We start from the raw sequence: 25239 nt of genomic DNA on the forward strand, positions 1-25239 counted from the left end.
AATCCTGATTTTAGGTAGTGGTTGATGGAAGTCCGACTGGTGACTAGCTTTCCAGTTTGTTATATATATGTGGCACGTGCGAGTTCGTTTGTACTGCTAGGCACTTTGCCGTAATTGGTCTGGTATATTGTGGTGGTGATTTAGTTCGTATAAATTCTCTCTACTATATATATATATATATATATATATATATATATACTAGCACAATTTTCTTTCAAATACATGTTATATCTGTGTATCTTTGCAGTGTTGTGCAGAACTGATTTAAGATATAAAACAAAAACTAAGAAGTAAATATTCTTGTAACATTTATTTTGCAAATCTAATAGTGCACATTAAGCACATAAATATATATAAATGTAATTGCACTAGAAGCATATGGACGGACAGTGTAACATAGACTACCATGCAAACATGCTTTTATGGCTGCAGTGACGGCAAAGAATACAACCAATGTTATATGTAAGTAAAACATGAGCTGATTTTAATGGAACTCTGCAAGAATAAAGCTCGTAAGCATGTGCTAAATTTCAGCTGTTTACAGTACATGTATGGCTATGAATGAATTTTGCAAACTAAATATTTGGCTGTCAAAAGTTGAATTCTAAATTTCATATTCAGGACAAAATACAGCACCTGCACCTGAGGTTATAAATCTGAGTTAGGAGACCAGTCACACCATTGGTCAATTTTAAACGTGCTCAGAAACAACCAATCAGATGGCAGCTTGCAGACTGGTCTCCAGATTCCTGAACATGGTTAACAACACTGTTAGCTTAACCTAGTAATCTATTGGCTACAAGGCTGAAGTTCTCTTACACTCTTACGGAAAATTCAAATTATCCAATATTCAAACCATTAGGGAGCAAGTATTTAGAACTGTTTAACACTCTTCATGAAATATTTGTTTATATATTATATCAGACTTCTCAGTAACATTTGGAACTGTTCTGTAACAAAAGGAAATAACTTTATATATATTTGAAGTAAATGATTCAAAGTTTTAAGCACGTTTATGTTATGGCCTAGTGGAAAGATTCCAGCACCAAAAAAGGCAATACTTAAGTTAACAACAGGAATGAAAGAAGGTGAAACATCCTTTAAGTAAATATTTCTTTCCATTACATATCAAAAATAAACTTTGAATATGCATTAAACTTACTGTCTGTAAAAAGGTATAGAACAATGAACACAGACTATAAAGAAATATTTAAGGAATATTTGATTGTTTCAGTGAAAGACGGAAGTATTTATCACCAAAAGAAAATCAGATGCAATACTTTCAGGAGTGTTGTAGTCACAAGTGAAAATGTACGATATGGTGTAAAGATATTTTGATCTTGCACACTAAACAAACAAATTTTTTTATCAGTTTTAACCAAATTTTACCCTCTTGGTCCACGTTACCAGTAAACATCTATAAACTAACCAGATACATTTCTCTATCACACAAAAATAATTCACTGAAAAACATGTAATGAAATACGATGATGAGGTGCAATGAATAATGTTTAACCTGGAATATCCTTCATCTCTTCTACTGTGACTCTGTGAAAGCTCATCTAAGTATAACAAATGTTTATTGCATATTTGTGTCAGTGCAGAGTAATAAGGAAGACATTGTTTTGTCAAGAACTGCTATCATTTCTGTTTTATCACAGTCTCTATTATCAAGGACAAAAACTATAATGTCAGAATGACCTTGACCTCAGTATCTTCGTGACCTTGACTTTCCACTTCTGTCCGTAATGACCATTCCGTCTTCATCGTATCCCAGCATTTTCCTCAACTTTATTATTTCCTGCTTATACCTGGAAAAGATTTATGGTAAAAAATGAAATTTTATGTTAATATAATTGTAAACCAAAAATATATTAAAAAAGAATCCTCTTTCAAGGATATTTAAATAAAGCTGCTGGCAACATATAGAACTTTCTAATAGAGGTATCTATAAAATCACTTTTGAGTAAAAATCAAGATGCTGTTAGTTTATTTTTTCTCAAAAAGGGTCGAACGTTTCACTCTTGATTTGACCAAAGGCACTACATCAGAAGTAATTTACTCTCCGTCAACATTTCATGTAAGCAAGTTGTGAACTACTTGTTAAGAACAAGTACAAAAACGACATCAACCTCTATACAAACAAATGTCCTTACTTTGCAAGATGGCTGTCTATATAATCCTGGCTTTCTTTAAGTTGTTCCTTTAGCACCTCATTTTCACTGAGCAGTTTTGTACGCTCGTCTTCTAGCTGACGTTGAGTGTTCAATGTAAACTCCCGTAACTGCTTCCTTAACTGAGCCCAGGTCTCGGCTGGCTTCTCCCCAGGTCTAATTACAAATATCAAAAATTATATCAGTTTTGTCTGAATTCCATAACCAATAGACTACTTTACTTTAAAACTTGTTTCTATAAAATACTAAAGAAACTGGCAATTGTTAGTTAGTGCACAGGTGTCTGAGGCTCTATCAATGAAATATATGTGCAGGTTAGATCTCTTAAAGAGATCATAGATCTCTGAAAGAGATCCTGAGTACTATTTCATAGTATATTAGGTGGGTGGGATATGGTAATGCATATATTTATTGACAGAGCTTCAAGCGCCTGTGGTTAGTGTTAACTTTTAATATAAACTGGAATACTAAATTGTACTAGCCAATAAATCTGCTTTGAAAATAATTGGCAAAATTATATGACTGATATTTCAAGACCACAAAAATATTTTATTCTTTCTTCTGAAGGTCCAAGAAAAGACTACTTAATAGAATTAAGCCAAAGTAAACTGGTATACAGACCTAGTACACTCGCCTTATACTGGTATGCAGACCTAGTACACTCGCCTTATACTGGTATGCAGACCTAGTACACTCGCCTTATACTGATATACAGACCTAGTGCACTCATTTTATACTGGTATATAGACCTAGTACACTCACCTTATACTGATAAACAGACCTAGTACACTCACCTTATACTGATATACATACCAAGTACACTCACCTTATACTGGTATATAGACCTAGTACACTCGCCTTATACTGATGTACAGACCTAGTACACTCACCTTATACTGGTATGCAGACATAGTACACTTGCCTTACACTGATATACAGACCTAGTACACTCTCCTTATACTGGTATGCAGACCTAGTACACTCACCTTATACTGATATACATACCTAGTACACTCACCTTATACTGGTATAGAGACCTAGTACACTCACCTTATACTGGTATATAGACCTAGTACACTCACCTTATACTGGTATGCAGACATAGTACACTCACCTTATACTGATATACAGACCTAGTACACTCACCTTATACTGGTATGCAGACCTAGTACACTCACCTTATACTGGTATGAAGACCTAGTACACTCGCCTTATACTGGTATGCAGACCTAGTACAGTCACCTTATACTTATCTCTACAGACCTAGTACACTCACCTTATACTTATCTCTACAGACCTAGTACACTCGCCTTATACTGGTATGCAGACCTAGTACACTCGCCTTATACTGGTATACAGACCTAGTACACTCGCCTTATACTGGTATGCAGACCTAGTACAGTCACCTTATACTTATCTCTACAGACCTAGTACACTCACCTTATACTTATCTCTGCAGACCTAGTACACTCGCCTTATACTGGTATGCAGACCTAGTACACTTGCCTTATACTGGTATACAGACCTAGTACACTCGCCTTATACTTATCTCTACAGACCTAGTACACTCACCTTATACTTATCTCTACAGACCTAGTACACTCTCCTTATACTGGTATGCAGACCTAGTACACTTGCCTTATACTGGTATACAGACCTAGTACACTCACCTTATACTGGTTTACAGACCTAGTACACTCGCCTTATACTTATCTCTACAGACCCAGTACACTAGCCTTATACTGGTATGCAGACCTAGTACACTCGCCTTATACTGGTATACAGACCTAGTACACTCGCCTTATACTTATCTCTACAGACCTAGTACACTCACCTTATACTTATCTCTGCAGACCTAGTACACTCGCCTTATACTGGTATACAGACCTAGTACACTTGCCTTATACTGGTATACAGACCTAGTACACTCGCCTTATACTTATCTCTACAGACCTAGTACACTCGCCTTATACTGGTATGCAGACCTAGTACACTCGCCTTATACTGGTATACAGACCTAGTACACTCACCTTATACTGGTATACAGACCTAGTACTGGTATGCAGACCTAGTACACTCGCCTTATACTGGTATACAGACCTAGTACACTCACCTTATACTGGTATACATACCTAGTACACTCACCTTAAACTTATCTCTTTAAAGTCTTCTGTCAGACCATACTGGAAATATAAAATATAAATTCACCATATATAGAATACTTAATCCTTACCCTGCTAAATTTCTATAATGAACTTGTCCATCTTTCAATTTGGACAGCACCATTAACTGTTAAAAGCGGTGCATACCAAAAAGAAACTGACAGAATGGCGGACAGTGCAGATCATGATCAGACTGCATGGATGTGCAGGCTGATCTTGATCTGCACTGGTCGCAAAGGCAGAATCAATCGTGTCCAGCATGGTAAGGGTTAATTTACGTATTTCACTCTATTCAATATGACATCATATGGTTCATAGTATTATAATGATCAGTGCCATCGTATACAGCCAAGAGGGTCATTAACATATGCAAAATACCATTTATGAATATGTTACAACTCCACTTTATTCTGTAAAATAAAACATAAAATACATGAGACTTTGTCACCCAGTCTGTAAGCCGGGGTATGGACTGAAGTTTCCTATATTCTTTGATAACTGTTGTATTTTTGAATTCCTACCAAGATATAAACCCTCAACCTGAGATATATTGAGGTTAATATACACTAAAACTGTAACTCAAGCAAATCCACACTAAGATTTTTCTAATTCTATGAAAAATGACAAACTACACAAAAACTGGATAAATATTGGTTTTCAATATCATGCATTAAAAAAAGTAAACTTGTTTTCCTGCTTGTATAATGACAGAGAAACAGCTCTAGTGAAATAGACATTGTATTCATCAAGTAAAAAGCAACGAGAGGCACTTTCATGGAGTAAAGGGTTAAAACAATGTAAAAAGTTCATTTTGAATCACCTTATTTTTCATAGAGTTAAGCTGATCCCGTATTTCATCTCTCTCTGATTTCAGTCTGTTTATTTCCTTGAGGTGGTTTGTTGTTATATCAGAATCTGACATACTTAGTTTGTGCTCATCTGGACCAAGGTCTATTGGATCTATTCCCCTCTGTTCACATGTCAGACGCAAATTTCTAAAAATTGGAGATAAAACATATTTACATAAGAAAGAAATGACACAATATGAGGGCAATGGTATATGCCCCTGAGTTAGCTGGTTCAAACCAGGCTAGTGTCATAACTGTACTTTCTAAACAATAAAGACCTCATAGGAAGCGAAGTACATCTTGTTCATTGAAGATTCTATTTCCTTCATAATCAAGCTCAAATACTATAGTGTCAGCTAAAACAATAACAGTGTAAGCTGAAATACATGTATGATAAAGCTAAACTAAAAAGTGTACACTAAAATACAAACTGAACTTTAACAGTGTTAGTTAAACTACTAAATAGCATAAATTACAACTACAACTGTGTAAGCTAAACTACAATAATGTGAGATTAATGACAATAGTGGAAACTAAAATACATTAGTGTCAGCAAACAAAATGTATGGAAACAACCAAACTTGCTATAACACTTTAGACACACATTTCACACTAATGATATCTATTTCACATTTTAACGTTTGTGAATTTGCAAAACCAGCCACTCTTGATAAAGACAATGTTTAAATACTACAATTTTTTTGCAAACTTTTTGACCTACCTGTAAGCCACAAGTAATTCCTCATATTTATGAGCAAACTTTCTCTTCTGTTCCCGGTACTGCTGTGCAGCATGGCTAAGCTGATCTTCCCGATCTTTGTGAGACATTGTTATATCTTTAAGCATGTTATCTACGTAGACCTTCATTTTCTTCTCACGTTTAGCATCAGGAACACCACCACCACCGTCCATATAATCCTGTAACACAGCAGAACCTTACAATGTACAACACAGAAATAAGGAATTGGCAACAAATATTTCTCATCACTTATTAGCAATGATTGTATCTACATTGGAAATTTCTTTCTACTTTAAGCCTCTCAACCGGCATACTAAAAAGTTCACTTTATCTAAAATTGGAACTGGTTCACATGGTAAAATATTTACAACATCTGATCAATTTGTGATACAGACAGGGCTAGATATAAAAATATTAGTAGCATTTTTATAAGCACTTAATTTTGTGAATGACAGCTAGCGAATATAGCATGAAATAAATCCACTGAAAAATTTCTAATTTTAAAGTAATCAAAAAGTCAAAAGCAACAAATTAAATGTGTACCTGGCATGTGCAGCAGCTTTATTTTTGTCTACTTTCACAATTTTTGAAATTCTTAAGAACATCAATATAGCATTTTAGTGGTTCATGTATGGTAAGTCATTGCAAATGACAATATATACTAGATATAAATTTATAATTTCGACTTACAGAGATATCCTCCACATATTTGATCAGCCTCATTCTGAAATCCTCTCCAAGATCTTTACATTTATGCTGCAGTCGATTCACCTGTACTTCCAGCTGCTCCTTGTCACTACGAGCCATGATCAGGGCCTGAAATATAAAACAATCAGGGCCTGAAACTGTGTAGAAATACTAACCTTCAACATAACTTGACCAGATAAAGGGCTCTGATCTAAATAATTGTTCCACTCAACTATAGAGTAACTTCAGATTTATAAGAATTCAATAACTTCAATATAACAACAGAGAGCAGACACAGTGGTAACACTGTCTGAATATGAAACAAGGGGTCGTAAGTTTAAGCCCCTGCTCCTATAACTAAAATTCATAACATTTACATAAGAGTCCTGTGTATGGGTGCTTTACATCTGGCATGCTAAAGAATCAGAGAAGCTTCTGGAATTTAAGCATCTTCTTTATCTTGCACTATCCTTCAACAAAATTACTAATGACTTCCTACAGAGTCATCCATATGGGTTAACAGTATCAACTATAAATAAGCTTACAATCATACACAAACACATATACACATATACATACATATACACACATACATACATATCATAACAGCAATGCAACTGTGAGCACCAATTGTTCTTCAGTTAGTGAAATGCTAATCATGAACTGCTAGCAAAGATAATATGACATTTTTTCACTGTCCTTTATAAAATTACATAAAATGTACAGTGATAACAACAATGTTAGCTTACAGCATTAATTTCTGATATCTTCTGTTGTCTCTCTCTGGCCAGGTTTCTAGCATCTTGTAATTCTCTCTGCAGGTCAGTCCTGTAAACACCATTATACATGTATATAACACATTCGACACGAGGTTCAGTAGAGAACAAAACAATGATTAAAGCTGAATCCCACCACACATACAGGTCAAAATATATAAACAAGAGGACCATGATGGTCCTGAATCGCTCACCTCTTCCCACATGACCCAGTTTTGAGTATGACATTGTTTTTTCTATTATTTGACAGTGACCTAGTTTTTGAGCTCATGTGACCCAGTTTTGAACTTGACCTAGATATTATCAAGATAAAAATTCTGACCAATTTTCATGAAGATCCATTGAAAAATATGGTCTCTAGAGAGGTCAAAAGATTTTAATAATTTTAGACCTACTGACCTAGTTTTTGACCGCAGTTGACCCAGTTTCAAACTTAAACTAGATATCATCAAGATGAACATTCAGACTAACTTTCATACAGATCCCATGAAAAGTATGGCCTCTAGAGAGGTCAAAAGGTTTTTTTATTATCTGACCTACTGACCTAGTTTTTTAAGGCACATGACCCAGTTTCAAACTTGACCTAGATATCATCAAGGTGAACATTCTGACCAATTTTTATGGATATCCATTCACAAGTATGGTCTCTAGAGAGGTCACAAGGTTTTTCTATTTTTAGACCTAATGACCTAGTTTTTGACCGCACATGAACCTCTTTCGAACTTGACCTAGATATCATCAAGATGAACATTCAGACCAATTTTCATACAGATCCCATGAAAAATATGGCAGTTAGAGAGGTCACAAGGTTTTTCTATTATTTGACCTACTGACCTAGTTTTTGATGGCACGTGACCCACTTTCAAACTTGACCTAGATATCATCAAGATGAACATTCAGACCAATTTTCATACAGATCCCATGAAAAATATGGCCTTTAGAGAGGTCACAAGGTTTTTCTATTATTTGACCTACTGACCTAGTTTTTGATGGCACGTGGCCCACTTTCAAACTTGACCTAGATATCATCAAGGTGAACATTCAGACCAATTTTCATACAGATCCCATCAAAAATATGGCCTCTAGAGAGGTCACAAGGTTTTTCTATTATTTGACCTACTGACCTAGTTTTTGAAGGCACGTGACCCACTTTCGAACTGGACCTAGATATCATCAAGGTGAACATTCTGAGCAATTTTCATGAAGATCTCATGAAATATATGGCCTCTAGAGAGGTCACAAGGTTTTTCTATTTTTAGACCTAATGACCTAGTTTTTGACCGCACATGACCCAGTTTCGAACTTGACCTAGATATCATCAAGATGAACATTCAGACCAACTTTCATACAGATCCCATGAAAAATATGGTCTCTAGAGAGGTCACAAGGTTTTTCTATTATTTGACCTACTGACCTAGTTTTTGAAGGCATGTGACCCAGTTTCGAACTTGACCTAGATATTATCAAGGTGAACGTTCTGAGCAATTTTCATGAAGATCTTGTGAAATATATGGCCTCTAGAGAGGTCACAAGGTTTTTCTATTTTTAGACCTACTGACCTAGTTTTTGATGGCACGTGACCCAGTTTCGAACTTGACCTAGATATCATCAAGATGAACATTCTGACCAAGTTTCATGAAGATCTTGTGAAATATATGGACTCTAGAGAGGTAACAAGGTTTTTCTAATTTTAGACCTACTGACCTAGTTTTTGATGGCACATGACCCAGTTTCGAACTTGACCTAGATATTATCAAGATGAACATTCTGACAAACTTTCATAAAGATCCCATGAAAAATGTGACCTCTAGAGTGGTCACAAGCAAAAGTTTACGGACGGACGCACGCACGGACGGACGACGGACGACGGACACCGCGCGATCACAAAAGCTCACCTTGTCACTTTGTGACAGGTGAGCTAAAAAAAATTTAAAACAGGTAAATATGTCGACATAATAAATAGAAATAGCACAAATTTAATTTTTGTTGTTAGCATCAAAGTACTGCTAAAATACAAGTATTTAATCTGGCTGTACCTAGTAACTTACAGAGTAAAGAACTTTCAAACACATTTCACAGGCAAGATTAGTATTTCTTGAAAAGCATATACTGTCTTAAATTCATTGAATCACATTGTTTCTGCTGTATGTTTACAATAACTGACATTTGCAAAAGTTTCTGTTGCTTAGAACATATCACAGTAAATCTGAAGGCATGCTGTTTTAAAGTGTTTCTGACAAAAAAAAATGTGTACATTTGTACTAAGTTTCATTAGAAAAATTCTGATTTTACTTGAAATAGTTTCTTTCCAATTTAACTGTCCAGTCTAAAACACTTTGGAAATCATGAAGAATACTGAAATCAGCATATTGTTTGAACTAATACATACACATGCTGTGACATTTTCCCATGTTCATCTCCGTGTTCCCGACGCAGCCGTTCCAACTCACTTTCATATCTTTTCTTGTTGGCAAATAACTGTTAATATAAAAGCAGTGCCATTTATTGTTTCCAAACTGTATTTACAAATGTACAGCCAGCTTCCTGGTTCCTGATCTGGAACATATCCAGCGGGTAGAATCTAACTGACTGGGGCAAAAAAGAAAAGCAGCAAAAAACAAGGAGCTGTGTTCAATAAACGCTTGATGGCCCCGCTGGCATACTTGTCGATACAAAGCAACCTAAGTCCAAAATGAGGACAAGGTCAAACTGAGGTCAGGTGATGTTTGAAGATGAGGAATGGTCACAGGTTACATCTGTATTAGTATCAATTCATTCTTGCAAGAGGTATTGATGCTAGACGCAACGGTCCCATTTGGTTAACCAAGAGATGGCCCATATAAAGCAACCTAAGTCCAAAATGAGGTCAAGGTCAAGGTCAAACTGAGGTCAGGTGATGTTTGAAGATAAGGAATGGTCACAGGTTACATCTGTATTAGTATCAATTCATTCTTGTAAGCGGTATTGATGCTAGACGAAACAGTCCCATTTGGTTAACCAAGAGATGGCCCATATAAAGCAACCTAAGTCCAAAGTGAGGTCAAGGTCAAGGTCAAACTAAGGTCAGGTGATGTCTGAAGATGAGGAATGGTCACAGGTTACATCTGCATTAGTATCAGGTGATGTTTGAAGATGAGGAATGGTCACAGGTTATATCTGCATTAGTATCAGGTGATGTTTGAAGATGAGGAATGGTCACAGGTTACATCTGTATTAGTATCAATTCATTCTAGTAAGGGGTATTGATGCTAGACGAAACGATCCCATTTGGTTAACCTCGTACGGACGGACTGATGAACGAACGAATGGACGGACAGACAGGACAATCACTATATGCCTCCCGCATCAGTAGATGGCAGGTAGAGATAGTACCTAAGTTTTTCAAATCATAGGTTTGAAGTTAAAAAGCTTTGAAATGAAGACAAATGTCCATATATTTCTCAAAAACAGAAATATAGACAATATTTTAACCAGAAGAGCGGACTTATGAGCATTTAATATTTTCATGTTAACGAAAATTTTGTGATCAAGGAAATGTAACTCTTCTTGAACATGGAGAGCATAAACATCAAAGGGACATAATATAGAGTCACTGGACCTATGCTCGCCCAGGCACATGCTCGCCCACTTTTTATTTTGATGCCAGATTGTGTAATAAAGATGCAAACTTTTATCACATGTGTTGTTTATTTTTTGTACCCATTGTGTCCCACTTTCTGTCCTCACTTTTGAAGAGTTTCCGGTTCCGGTCAAGGTCGATAACAGACGAAAATAAAAGTGAAAGTGAAACCAAAAGTGAAAGTGGCCAAAAAGAAACATGACTTAAAATAAATATTTTCAAAAACACTGGTTAAAAGCTGTTGCAAAATTAAACGTTACACATAGTATGAACTTTTTATGCTGTTTATTTTCAAACTATCAGACCAAATAATGATTTTATATCAGCAAATATTCGTCGACTCCGGGCTGTCAAAATTGTTTTCGAAATGCTGCTTCCAGGGCAAAAACAATTACAGACAATTTTACCGTCATCTTTCACATCTAGTTTATTTAAATGTAATTAAAAATATGTTGTTGATGCAATTTTGTGATTCGTCTGCATCCTACCTATAAATTCTAGGCAAGAATGCTGCATCATTAGTTTTTACAGTAAATAAGTTTTGATAACTTCTATTGTATAACTACCATGCTTTTTGTGGAAGTGAATATGTTTTTGAGAATACTGATAGATTAGACTAAATGTTTATCATGTCATTTAATACATAAATGGTTTTCTTTTAAAAATATACCACTGGGCGAGCATGGGTCCTGTCCACCTGGAAAAACGATGAAAACAGTATAGTGGTGTTATGCCCGATTTTCAAAGTCCCGGATGTAAGTGTTTACTATAAATTGGGTCATCTTAATGGGGCAATGCCTGGGTAGAACTAACGAGGCAAAGAAGTTTATATATAATATTACAATAAAAATATTGCAATTTTAATGCCTTTTCTGGGCGAGGACTGGTCCAGTCAGTCTAGTCAATATTTTCTAATTGGGTGCATTTGATTTAACATTCAACTTCGATCTGGATTGCTAAATAATGATCCATGATACTGTGTGCTAAAAATTTAGAACATCTGGAACAGTCTATTAACAGCAAAACTATGCTTTAGCAGAATCTAAGTAGTTAAGCTCTAACTGGGACTCGAACCCAGGACCTCTCACTCCTAAGGCAGACACTCTACCACTTCCCTATAACAGCAGTAGCTAATAGCTATGCAGTTTTATTGCTGGATTACATTGCGTGAACTGGAACAATAATCGGTGAACTCCGGATTATCGGCGTACTCGCTTTGTTACCTTACGGCAATTTTTGTGTAAAGAAAAAATATAATCTAAAGCTGCCAACGTCATAATCGGTCAAATCTGCCCAAATTTCTCTGACGTGTTGTTCAGAGTACGAACTTACTAACTGGTAGTACCAGTGAAATATTACTTACACTGAATCTTTTATATGTGCCCTTTTTGCAGCTGTCGAACGGCAAAGACGGTGAGTTTTGTCCAAATATAAGTAATTATTTTACCAGTTTTGAGAGGATTTCAATTGATGAGAAATTACAGTTACAAACTAAATACCTTTCTGCAACACATGGAGTCATTAGCATTCACTGTCAATCAGTATTATGACTAAGATCGACTGTCATTCATTCATTTCAAAGTTTCATATAGACAGAGTCCGTTGTTTACATTTTTATCGTAACTGGTGCACTTGTAAAAATCACTTTAGTTTGAAAAATCAAAGTATGCGAAGAGCTATGGTACGGTCTCTATGGCAGGGGCATAAAAAAGAAAGATAAGCAAACCTATCTACCCAATAGTTTTGGTCATGTAACTGGAAGCGAACAATTTAGTTACTGCAGTACCCATCATGTCATAATTTTTCATCTCTTACTGGTGACCCTATATTACTTTTTATTTAGGATAAATCAACAAGAGCTGTCACAGGAGACAGCGCGCTCGACTATTTTGATGCTGGATAGTGATATTGGGCACATCTGAGGAAGCCAGAGCTATCACTGGAGATATTGGACAATAGTTTAAGTCTGTATCAAAAGGTATTTAGTAATTATAGTCAAAACACAGTTTTCCTTATACTTGGTAAAGTTGAGCTACTAAACTAAAACCAAAAATATACAAATAACTGCATTTTCTTCTTGAAAAATTTAACCTTCCTGTCCCTTCCTAATTTTTTAACATTTATAAAAGCTGTTAGAAAGCCTTACCTGAAGTTCATAAAGTTTGGCAATACTATTTTGAGCATGTATAGCAGGCAGCATATTTCCTTTTTTTAATTCTTCAATTAATGAACACCACTATTCCTTAATTCTTCCAATTAAATGAAAGTTTCCATAGGAATTTATATTTTTCAGTATTTTCGTCTAAAAATATATTTCTATTTTCCTTAGCCATTATATTTAATTCTTGTAGACAGTCACAGTCATATTGTATAAATATGTTACAGCACTTTATTTGGTTTAATTAGTTACTCCTAAAGTAATCCCATGTTGAACTTTCACAATCTTTCATATAATCTAGTGTCAATCCTCATACCAGTATAACTGAGTGTCACACCTCTTATAGTGTCATACCATATAAAACCTTGTGTCACATACATAACCTAGTGTCACACTGCATATAAACTAGTGTCACATCTCATATAACTGAGTGTCACACCTTAGATTTCCCTAAATCATCTATCACAAGCTGTAAACAATCCAGAAATGGTTAGATTAAAATCCCTCCATAAATGCTGTGACATTAGTCTATAGTTAACAGCAAAAGAAAAAAAAAAACCTTCTAAAATATTAGTTACTATAACTGCTTAAACAGTACATTTAAATGTAAGTATCAAAATACATTTGTTTATATCTGTTTGTATCTAAACGGAACTTAACAAATACATCAGAACAAAAGGTTTAAATGGTCTGTTAGATCTTGTGAAACATGATAGTATCCAGTAAAAGTCACTGAGACTTCTTTTTTGTTTTGTTCTGTATTTAAAATACAAACATTTATTACAGTTTACGACATGAAATGGTACAAGAATGTCAATGAATGGAATGGACTAACCTGAACAGACTAGCATAGGATGGGGCAGGGGAAATTATGCTTTACTTTTTCTATCTAAACTAATGAATAGCTTTTCATCTACTTTTGAGCAAACTGTACAATCATACAATCATTCAGCTTTTCAAAATTAATATTAGGTTTATTTCATCTGTATGCATCAGGGTATTTATGTAATACTACAATAAACTGTACCAAGGATTGGAAATCAAGGACTGAGATCACAAACTTATATGTCAAAATAATTCTAACATTATTTCATTGTAACCATGGTTACATGGAAAATGGAGTAATACTTACAGATTGTTCAATAGAATCCCTTTCCCTCTGGGAACCCAGGATTTGATCTGCCTTCACTTTACCCGAGGATTTCTGTATAACAATGGCCTTCACCCTGTCTACCTCCCTGTCTGCCTCACCCGTATTGTAACCATCACCGTTGTTGAGTATGGCCAACTGTTTCATCAATGCCGCCTTTGTGTTGACAAGGTTTAACAACTCGACACTCATCTCTTCATTCCTGTCAGTCTATATACCAAACAGACATGTAGAACTATTACGATAAAGATTATGAAACCGGGGCAGCAGACCAGTCCAGAAACAATCTTGAAATTGATAAAACTCAGCTTTATAATCTTGGACCATATTCTTAACAAGAGGGCCATGAAGGCCCTGTATCGCTCACCTGACCTATTGACCTAAAGATCATCAAGATTAACATTCTGACCAAATTTCATTAAGATATGGTCATAAATGTGGCCTCTAAAGTGTTAAATAGCTTTTCCTCTGATTTGACCCGGTGACCTAGTGTTTGACCCCACCTGACCCAGATTTAAACTTGACCTAAAGATCATCAAGGTTAACATTCTTACCAAGTTTTATGAAGATACAGTCATAAATGTGGCCTCTAGAGTGTTAACAAGCTTTTCCTTTGATATGACCCGGTGACCTAGTTTTTGACCCCACCTGACCAAGATTCAAAACTGACGTAAAAATCATTAAGATTAACATTTTGACCAACTTCCATTAAGATATGGTCATAAGTGTGGCTTATAGAGTGTTAACTAGTTTTACTTTGATCTGACCTGGTGACCTAGTTTTTGACCCAACATGACCCAGATTTGAACTTGACCTAAAGATCACCAAGGTTAACATTCTGTCCAAGTTGCACGAAGATAAAGTCATAAATGTGTCCTCTACAGTGTTAACAAGCTTTTCTTTTGATTTGAACTGGTGACCTAGTTTTTGATCCTGGATGACCCAATATCAAACTCGTCCAAGATTTTATTAAGGGTAACATTCTGACCAAGTTTCATTAAAATTGGACTAAAATTGTGATCTCTAGAATGTTAACAAACTTTTCCTTTGATTTGACCTAGTGACCTAGTTTTTGACCCCAGATGACCCAATATCAAACTCGTCCAAGATTTTATTAACAGTAACATTCTGACCAAGTTCCATTAAGATTGGGCCAAAATTGTGACCTCTAGAGTGTTAACAAGCTTTTCCTTTGATTTGACCTGGTGACCTAGTTTTTGACTCTAGATGACCCATATCAAACTCGTCCAAGATTTTACTGAGGGTAACATTCTGACCAAGTTTCATTAAGATTGGGCTAAAATTGTGACCTCTAGAGTGTTAACAGTCAAATTGTTGACGACCACAGAAGACTGACAACGGCGATGGACGCCAGATATAGGGCAATCACAAAAGCTCACGTTGAGCACTTTGTGCTCAGGTGAGCTAACAAGAAAGTAGGTCAGTAGGTCACATTCATGTCACTGAAACTCACTTCTAAGATCAGTGTGCTAAACTGTACATGGCATCCAAATTTCAAGGCTGTATCTTAAAAAAAAAACAAGAAAGCAGGTCAGTAGGTCATATTCATGATCACTGAAATTCAGTTTTAAAAGCAGGTCAGTAGGTCACATTCACTGTCGCTGAAAGTCAGTTTTAAGATCAGAGTGCTAAACTGTGCATGTCATCCAAATTTCAAGGCTGTATCTTACAAAACAAGAAAGTAGGTAAGTAGGTCACATTCCACAAGACCCAAATTAAACTTGAACTAAAGATCATCAAGGTTATTATTCTGACCAAGTTTCAATAAGTTACGGTCATAAAAGTGGCCTCTAGAGTGTTAACTAGCTTTTCCTTTGATCTGACCTAGTGCCCTAGTTTTTGACCCTTCATGACCCAGATTTGAACTTGACCTAAAGATCATCCGACCAAGTTTTCTAGAGATATTGTCATAAATGTAACCTCTAAAAGTGTTAACAAGCTTTTCTACTGATTTGACCTAGTGACCTTGTTTTTGACCTCATCTGACCCAGATTTAAACTATATTTAAAGATCATCAAAATTAACTTTTTGAAGAAGTTTTATTAAGATACCATCATAAATGTGGCCTCTGGAGCGTAAACTAGCTTTTCCTTTGAACCTGACCTGAAGATCGTCAAAACAAACATTCTGACCAATTTTCAGGAAGATGCAATCATAAATGTGGCCTCTAAAGTGTTAAAAAGCTTTTCCTTTGATTTGACCTGGTGACCTAGTTTTTGAACCTACTTAACTTAGATCTGAACTTGACCTAAAAATCATGGAGATTAACATTCTGACCAAGTTTCATAGAGATATTATCATAAATGTGGCCTCTACAGTGCTAACAAGCTTTTCTTTTGATTTGACCTGGTGACCTAGTTTTTGACCCCAGATAACCCAATATCGAACTTGTCCAAGATTTTATTTTGGGAAACATTCTGACTAAGTTTTATTAAGATTGGGCCAAAATTGTGAAGAGTGTTAACAGTCAAATTGTTGACGATGGATGGATGACGGACACAGGGCGATCACAAAAGCTCACCATTGAGCACTTCATGCTCGAGTGAGCTAAAAATCACACTCACTTCAATCTTTCTTTTCTTCTTTTTGTCAAGCTTTTTCATTGTTTTCTATCTTCTGTTACACTTTCTCAATTGGTATTCTTTAAACTGACTGTCAAATGTTATCTGAGATATGTAATTGCCAACCTTGGTAATCAGAAAATAACTTGATAACAGTTATATGATAAACAGATGTCTTATAAGGCACAAACCTCTTTTTCATGTTCCCTGACAAGAGCGAGATAGTTTGTCTTCAGGACAACATACTCATCAGCAAGATCCTTACGGTCTTTCTCCATTTCAGCAAGGCGTTCCTTGCTATGTCTGGCTTGACGTACAGCTCTGTCTCTCTCCTGTTGTGCTTCAAGTAGTTCACTCTCTAGCATTATGATCTGCAATATACACAATTTATATCAATTGTGTGTTCCGGAGATTTTGCACAATGATGTTTGCTGCTAAATAAAATTGGAAAAAGGACTAAGCAACCAGCAATAAAAGACTACTGCACCCATTTCTTACAGAGATTTTTCTGCATAATTTTTAAATCTGGATACCCACCCTTAAATTACTTAAAACACTTCTCAAAGCTTCCTGCTTACAGACAGTACCGTATCTGAGAATAACTAGCCTTTTTTAAATCTACTTTCTCAGTACTGACAAATGAAAGAGCTCCGCCAAGCAGGGCAATATACGCCCAAAGGGTTATATCAGAGGATGGGAGCAAATTTAAAGAACCTGACTGTTGAAGCCCATAGGACAGGAACAACAAAGGGAAGAAATTCAAAACAAGAGTGCCATGAAGGCCCTGTATCGCTCACCTGACCTATTGACCTAAAGATCATCAAGATTAACATTCCAACCAAGTTTCATTAAGATATGGTCATAAATGTGGCCTCTAAAGTGTTAAATAGCTTTTCCTTTGATTTGACCCAGTGACCTAGTCTTTGACCCTACATGGCCCAGATTCAAACTTGACCTAAAGATCATCAAGATTAACATTCTGACTAAGTTGCATGAAGATACAGTCATAAATGTGGCCTCTAGAGTGTTAACAAGCTTTTCCTTTGATTTGACCTACTGACCTAGTTTTTGATCCCACCTGACCAAGATTTAAACCTGACCTATAGATCATCAAGCTTAACATTCTGACTAAGTTTCATTAAGATATGGTCATAAATGTTGCCTCTACAGTGTAAACAAGCTTTTCCTTTGATTTGACCTGTTGACCTAGTTTTTGATCCTACATGATCCATATTCAAATTGGACCTTGAGATCATCAAGATTAACATTCAGACCAAGTTTCATGAAGATACATCATAAATGTGGCTTCTACAGTGTTAACAAGCTTTTTCTTTGATTTGACCTGGTGACCTAGTTTTTGACCCTTGATGATCCATAATCAAACTTGTCCAAGACTTTATTGAGGGTAACATTCTGACCAAGTTTATTTAAGATTGGCCCCAAATTGTGCGCTCTATAGTGTTAACAAGCTTTTCCTTTGATTTGACCTGGTGACCTAGTTTTTGACCCCAATGACCCAATACCGAACTCGTCCAAGATTTTGTTGAGGGTAACATTCTGACCAAGTTTCATCAAGATTGGGCCAAAAGTGTGACCTCTACAGTGTTAATAGTCAAATTGTTGACAATGCCGATGCCGCTGACGCCAACAACGGACGACAGACATAGGGTGATCACAAAACTCACCTTGAGCACTTTGTGCTCAAGTGAGCTAAAAATAATTGAAAATCCACAAAAAAATCCTTACCAGGTACAGATATGTCAAAATACAACTAAAAATTGGAGGTACCATCCATGTTGTACCACAGAAAAGTGGTTTCTGTTTTTCTCTATGGCCAATAATAAAGAGGTTACAAAATAAGCTATTTATAGTAACATAAAAGGGAAGTAATTCAAAAACTAGATGCCCACTGGCAACATGTCGAGCCCGTCAGCTGTCTAAAGGACTGGGAGTTGCACACGACACTCTGCCCCATTGAGGCAAACATTTATGCCAAATAAAAAAAAGATTGCAAAAAGTTACAATACAAGTTATTTGTAGTAACAACAAAGGGAAGTAAATCTAAAAAAAAAATTGAAGTCAATACACAAAAATCCTTACCAGTAGAGATAGGTCAAAAAACACCTCAAAATTGGATGTAACATGCATGTTGTACTGCAGAAAAGTGGTCTTGATTTTTCCCTACGACCAGTAATAAAAAAGTTACAATATAAGCTATTTATAGTAACAACAAAGGGAAGTAATTCTAGGTTCTTGCGCATGACACTCCATCTAATGATGATGAATAATTGTGCCAAGTAACATCAAAATCCCTCTATGCATGAAGAAGAAATGCTCCAGACAAAGTCATTCTTGTATCTGACTTCTGACATTTGACCTCTAAGTGTGACCTTAACCTTTGACCTAAGGACCTGGTTTTTGCGCAGGACACTCCGTGTCATGGTGGTGAACATTTGTGCCAAGTTACATCAAAGTCCCTCTAAATGCATGAAGAAGAAATGCTCCGGACAAAGTTGTCATTCTTGTATCTTTTGACCTCTAAGTGTGACCTTGACCTTACATCTAGGGACCTGATTCTTGTGCATGACACTCCGTCTTATGATAGTGAACAATTGTGCCAAGTTAAATCAAAATCACTCCATGCATGAAGAAGAAATGCTCCGGACAAAGTCATTATTGAATTTGACCTTTGACCTCTAAGTGTGACCTTGACCTTTGAGATAGGAACATGGGGTTTGCGCATGACACTCCGTCTCACTGAGATTAACATTCATGCAAAATATAAACAAGATTGCTCCATGCATGTCAAAGTTATGGTCCGGACAAACAAATACGGACGGACGGACGCACGCACGCACTGACGCACATACACCGAACAGCCATTTGGACAACTATGTCTTCGCTTCCGCAAGTTTCTTTGAAATCTTTCAAGCAGTTCAAGAGTTACAGAGTGGACACGAAACAAACATATGACCTTTGACCCCAGAGTGTGACCTTGACCTTGAAACCATTCGAAACATGCGCTCTGCACGTCGTCTTGATGTGGTAAACTTTTGTGTCAAGTTTCTTCGAAATCCTTAAAGGGGTTCAAGAGTTACAGTGCAGACACTATATTGCTAACGGATGGACAGACGGATGTCCGGCCGAAATGAAAGAGAGGGCCATTTCTTTTGTTATTTTCTTTTATTTGAATAGGGGGCCCTGGCCCTTTAACCTATTGTTAACGGATTGAAGCTCTTGTTCTCTTTTGTTCTCTTTACTGTTAAATGGTGTCCTCTTTCATTTCGGTTGCCTGGACGGACAGACGGACGGACACCGGGGGTATAACATAATACATCCCTTTGGGCGTATAAAAAACTAACAACCAAACAAGGAGCTGCGTTCAATAAACGCTTGATGCCCCCGGTAGCATCCTTGTCGATACAAAGCAACCCAAGTCCAAAACAAGGTCAAGGTCAAGGTTAAACTGAGGTCAGGTGATGTCTGAAGATGAGGACCGGTCACAGGTTACATCTGCATTAGTATCAAGTCATTCTAGTTAGGGGTATTGATGCCAGACGAAACGGTCGCATTTGGTTAACCTCGTATGGACGGACGAACGGACGAACGGACGGACAGGACAATCACTATATGCCTCCCACATCAGCAGATGCCTGGGGCATAAAAATGTTTTAATATCTAAACAGTCACAGCACAGGAACTGACTGCTACTGCCAAAAAAATAAAATAACAGAGAGGACATTTTTTAAGAAATTCAACAATACCTTATTGGTCAGTTCAAACTTGGTAGCTTCAGCCTCCTCCAATATCTTGTTGTTTTCTATGTTCATCTCAACCAACGATTGTGACAGCTACAAGAGTATAAACAATTTTATTTTATGCTAACTAATGAAATACTGTATTCTATCAGTTAAATACTTTTATATCTCATCACTCACACTGTGAAAATATGAAATCTATATTTTCACACTGTGAGAGATATAGCTCTGCCCTCTCATACATTGTGTATCAATTTTAAATTATTTGTTTAAAACAGGATGAAACTTTAGTAGCACTTTGTTCCTCATAGTATAGTTCTCGATTAAAATTATTAAGGAGAATTTCATAACGTGATGCAGCAAAAAATAAAATAAAATGGAACTTTATGTTATGTGCGTCTATCTAACGTCACAACACGTCTGACGTCATGTCTGTTTACGCACGTCTGTTTCCTGCGCTTAGATTAAAATTGTTGCAAAATGCACATCTCAACGTAACTGAGCATAAAATAAAAAGAAAATGTTTGTTTTTGTGAATATGGAATATATCTCACTTCTCAGTGAGATATATTCCATATTCACTCAAAACAAGCAAATATCCTCTATATATTCATATCAGTAAATTCATATTCTTGGCAATTCTCCTTCATCTATCAACAGTTGTTACAGTAGTGGTAGATGCTCTGGAAGGTTTATTACCAAAGAATTTGTGTAATGCCATATATATAAAATACTTGCTCTTAAAGACTGGTAATTGTGTTTCATATGTGGCTTTAACAGAAGATATTCTGCACTATTTTTCTTTGAAGTGACTCAAAATAAACTGCAAATTTTCTTTATAATGAGGCTTAATAATAAAACTTAACTAACTACTCAAGGCAAATAGCATTTCAAATGATAATATAACCTTAAGTTTTTCCTCTTCTGTGAGCAGTATTTCATTTGACAGATCTGTCTTGGTGTGAGCCAAGGAACCAAACTTGTTCTGCATACTTTCCATACGCACTCGTAAACGTTCGTTTTCATCCTTCAGACGTAACTAGAACAAGAAAACCAAACAATAACTTATCTAATTTTAATGTCTGTATACATTCACTCTTTGAAACCTTCTCATCCAATATTTAACTAAATAAGATTTGTGAGAAGATCATTTGGAACACTGGCACTAGTACCGCAAATTTAGCTTTGAGTGGCCTATTTTTATAAAAATATGCCTTATTTTTCAAATCTTTATTTGAGAACAGAGGGTAGTGAAGGAAAAAAATAAGAAGGCACCATTTCTTTGAAATTTCTTTATAAACTGAAAAATAAGGCATATTTCTATAAAAATAGGCCAATCAAAGCTAAATTTGTGGTTCTAATGTCCATGCTTTGGAAGCATAGAATGCAACCAAGCAACATAATAACAGACTCAGACTGGTGAGACTGTTCATGGGAGGTAATTAAATGTGCAACAACCTTCACACCCCGAATAAAGCAAAATTCTGTTATAGTAAAATTGAATATTTTCCATGATCGGAAAACCTAACCACACAGTTTCCAAGTACAGGGAGATTTTAACAGCCACTATATGGGCCTTAAAGTTTCAATTGTAAATTTCAATCATTTGAGGTGAGAATATTTCCAAATGGCGGCTGAATTAAGTCATTTTTAAATCTTTACAAAGTTTACAGAGGAGCTAAATTAGCATAAAAGGCAAAATTATCTCTTTAAAAAAATTGTAATACCTGTAACAAATACCTTTTCAAAATCTCACAGGCAAAATAATTATACTTTGTTGTTTTACCATCAAATTAAATGACACAAGATTCAGTCAAAGTTCAACAGGTTCTATGTAACATACAGTTTTCATATAATTAGAAAGAAATGCTACTGAAAAACACGGTAATAGAATTCAAGTATCACAGAACAGTTTAAAGTACAGTATTACATTTTCTGTTTCCAGACTACGTATAGTCTCCTTGACGTCGCCGGCGTTTGTCATCCTGGCAGCTAGGGGAGCGGGACCAACTCCTGCCTGCTGCTGGAGGTCGATGATCCGAGCCTGGTACTGTGTCAGCAAATTCTATAAGATATATACACAATACTCACTGCTTTGGACATAATAGTTCTAAGTTTATAATATAGACATATAGTAAAACAAGACAAAAATTATTTAACAATCAAACATACAGGAATTTTACTGATATAACAAGGCAGTCTGAAAGACAGCTAAATCCCCCGCCACTGCTATGGATAGTGAAAGGGTAAACCTTTGATTTTAGCTGTGACCTTGACCTTGAACTGACATGGCTGACTCATGAATTCTGCACAACGTCTTGATGAGGTGATCATTTGACCAAAGTTTCATGATAATCCTTCAAGGGGTTTAGGAGATACAGAGCTGAAACCTTTGACCTTCAGTTGTGATCTTGACCTTGAGTTGACATGGCTGACTCATGAGTTCTTGATGAGGTGATCATTTGACCCAAGTTTGATGAAAATCCTTCAAGGGGTTAAGGAGATACAGAGTGGACACCAAATGGAAGGCTCAAACCTTTGACCCTTAGTTGTGACCTTGACCTTGAGCTGGCATGGTTGACTCATAATTTCTGCACATCGTTCTGATGAGGTAATCATTAGACCCAAGTTTATAAAATTCCTTCAAGGGGTTTAGGAGATATAGAGCGGACACGAAATGGAAGGCTCAAACCTTTGACCTTCATTGTGACCTTGACCTTGAGCCGACATGGCTGACTCGTAAGTTCTGCACGTCATCTTGATGGGGTGATCATTTGACCCAAGTTTTATAAAATTCCTTCAAGGGGTTTAAGAGATATAGAGCAGACACAAAATGGAAGGCTCAAACCTTTGACCTTGAGTTGTGACCTTGACCTTGAGCCCGCATGGCTGACTCATGGGTTCTGCACATCGTCTTGATGAGGTGATCATTTGACCCAAGTTTTATAAAATTCCTTCAAGGGGTTTAGGAGATATAGAGCGGACACAAAATGGAAGGCTCAAACCTTTGACCCTAAGTTGTGACCTTGACCTTGAGCCGGTGTAATGAAGTATTTCGACTCCCATAGAATAACGACCCCCCGGTCATTATTCCATAGAAAATGTGACTCCTTTCCTGTAAAATATTGACTCCCCTTATAAAAAACTGACTCCCTTTGAAAACTCTATAGAATAACGACCCCCCGGTCATTATTCTATAGAAAAACTGACCCCTCCAAATAAAATACTGACTCCCTAAAGATGACTCCCTTCGAAACTCATAGAATAACGACCCCGGTTATCATTCTATAGAAAAAGTGACTCCTTCCATGTAAAATACTCACTGCCGAAATTACTACATTCGAACTCTCATACAATATCGATTCCCGGACATAATTCTATTTAAGAAAGTTACTCTTTCCGTGTAAAACACCGGCTCCTAAAAAGTCTTTCGACGATAATATCTATTAAAAAGTGATCCCCACCAAACCTAACGCACAATTTTACTAGATCTACAACTCTAATACCCTCCATTGCCAAAAGTTAACATTTTGATTGTACTACTACTGCTGGTGCGGCTACTTCTATTGCTATTACTACATGTTCTTCTTCTTCTACTACTACTACTACTACTTCTACTACTACTACTACTACTACTACAACTGCTACTACTGATACTACTATACCTGCTTCCACTAATACGTCTTGTACATCTACCTCTTCTTCTCCTACTGCTGTTGTTGCTGTCACTTATTCCTCTGCTGCTGCTGCTGCTGCTGCTGCTGCAACTGCCACTACCACTGCCACTACTAATACTACTACTACTACTTTCCCGTACTTTACTGCCACTGCTAAGTATTGCAACTTATATTAATACTTCGTTCTATGTTAGCAGTTTCTTGTGCAGTTTTCTTCTGAAGAATTACTTCAAACCGAAGTTTGCAGGGATTATTGACACTGGTGTGTTTTGTGAACGTATGGTGAATTGTTATTTTCCTGAAAAAAAATGTATACACCAAGATACAGCGTCTAGAAATAGAATCCCTTTTCAAACGGAAGGAAGGACGGACGGACGGACGGACGGACGGACAAGGGCAAATCTATATGCCCCCCCTCCCCCGAGTGGGGGCATAAAATGCAGCAATTAGGCCTTAGATACATGAGTTATCACTAAATTTGACCAAATGACCGGGGTCGTTTTTTTTATGGGAGTCAATATTCTTCGTGAGGTTCAGTTTACTTCACATGGGGGAGTCATAGTACTGTGATCTGGTGGTCATAATACTATGACCGGGGGGTCACTTTTTCTATAGAATAATGACCGGGGGGTCATTATTCTATGGGGGTCGAAATACTTCATTACACCGGCATGACTGACTCATGGGTTCTGCACCTCATCTTGATGAGGTGATCATTTGACCCAAGTTTTATAAAATTCCTTCAAGGGGTTTAAGAGATATAGAGCGGACACAAAATGGAAGGCTCAAACCTTTGACCTTGAGTTGTGACCTTGACCTTGAGCCCGCATGGCTGACTCATGGGTTCTGCACATCGTCTTGATGAGGTGATCATTTGACCCAAGTTTTATAAAATTCCTTCAAGCGGTT

At 36.5% G+C, this 25239-nt stretch overlaps 1 protein-coding gene across 2 annotated transcripts in view; it reads right to left on the reverse strand.

Moving 5' to 3' along the window:
- Positions 1–295: 295 nt before the first annotated feature.
- The window catches only part of LOC123525166 (coiled-coil domain-containing protein 78-like), a 37843-nt gene continuing 12899 nt past the window's right edge, over positions 296–25239 (reverse strand). For both annotated transcript variants that reach the window (XM_053538117.1, XM_053538116.1), the window contains 13 exons: positions 22584–22718; positions 21561–21692; positions 20660–20746; positions 17087–17266; positions 14296–14523; positions 9776–9864; positions 7360–7438; positions 6614–6739; positions 5906–6102; positions 5157–5331; positions 4320–4357; positions 2157–2330; positions 296–1811 (listed from right to left, as the gene is read on the reverse strand). In XM_053538117.1, the coding sequence (XP_053394092.1) occupies positions 1709–1811; positions 2157–2330; positions 4320–4357; positions 5157–5331; positions 5906–6102; positions 6614–6739; positions 7360–7438; positions 9776–9864; positions 14296–14523; positions 17087–17266; positions 20660–20746; positions 21561–21692; positions 22584–22718 (1743 nt within the window). In that variant the 3' untranslated portion in view covers positions 296–1708. The remainder of the gene's footprint in view (positions 1812–2156; positions 2331–4319; positions 4358–5156; positions 5332–5905; positions 6103–6613; positions 6740–7359; positions 7439–9775; positions 9865–14295; positions 14524–17086; positions 17267–20659; positions 20747–21560; positions 21693–22583; positions 22719–25239) is intronic.

Source organism: Mercenaria mercenaria, chromosome 3 (genome assembly GCF_021730395.1).
Source record: "Mercenaria mercenaria strain notata chromosome 3, MADL_Memer_1, whole genome shotgun sequence".
Classification (NCBI taxonomy): Eukaryota; Metazoa; Mollusca; class Bivalvia; order Venerida; family Veneridae; genus Mercenaria; species Mercenaria mercenaria.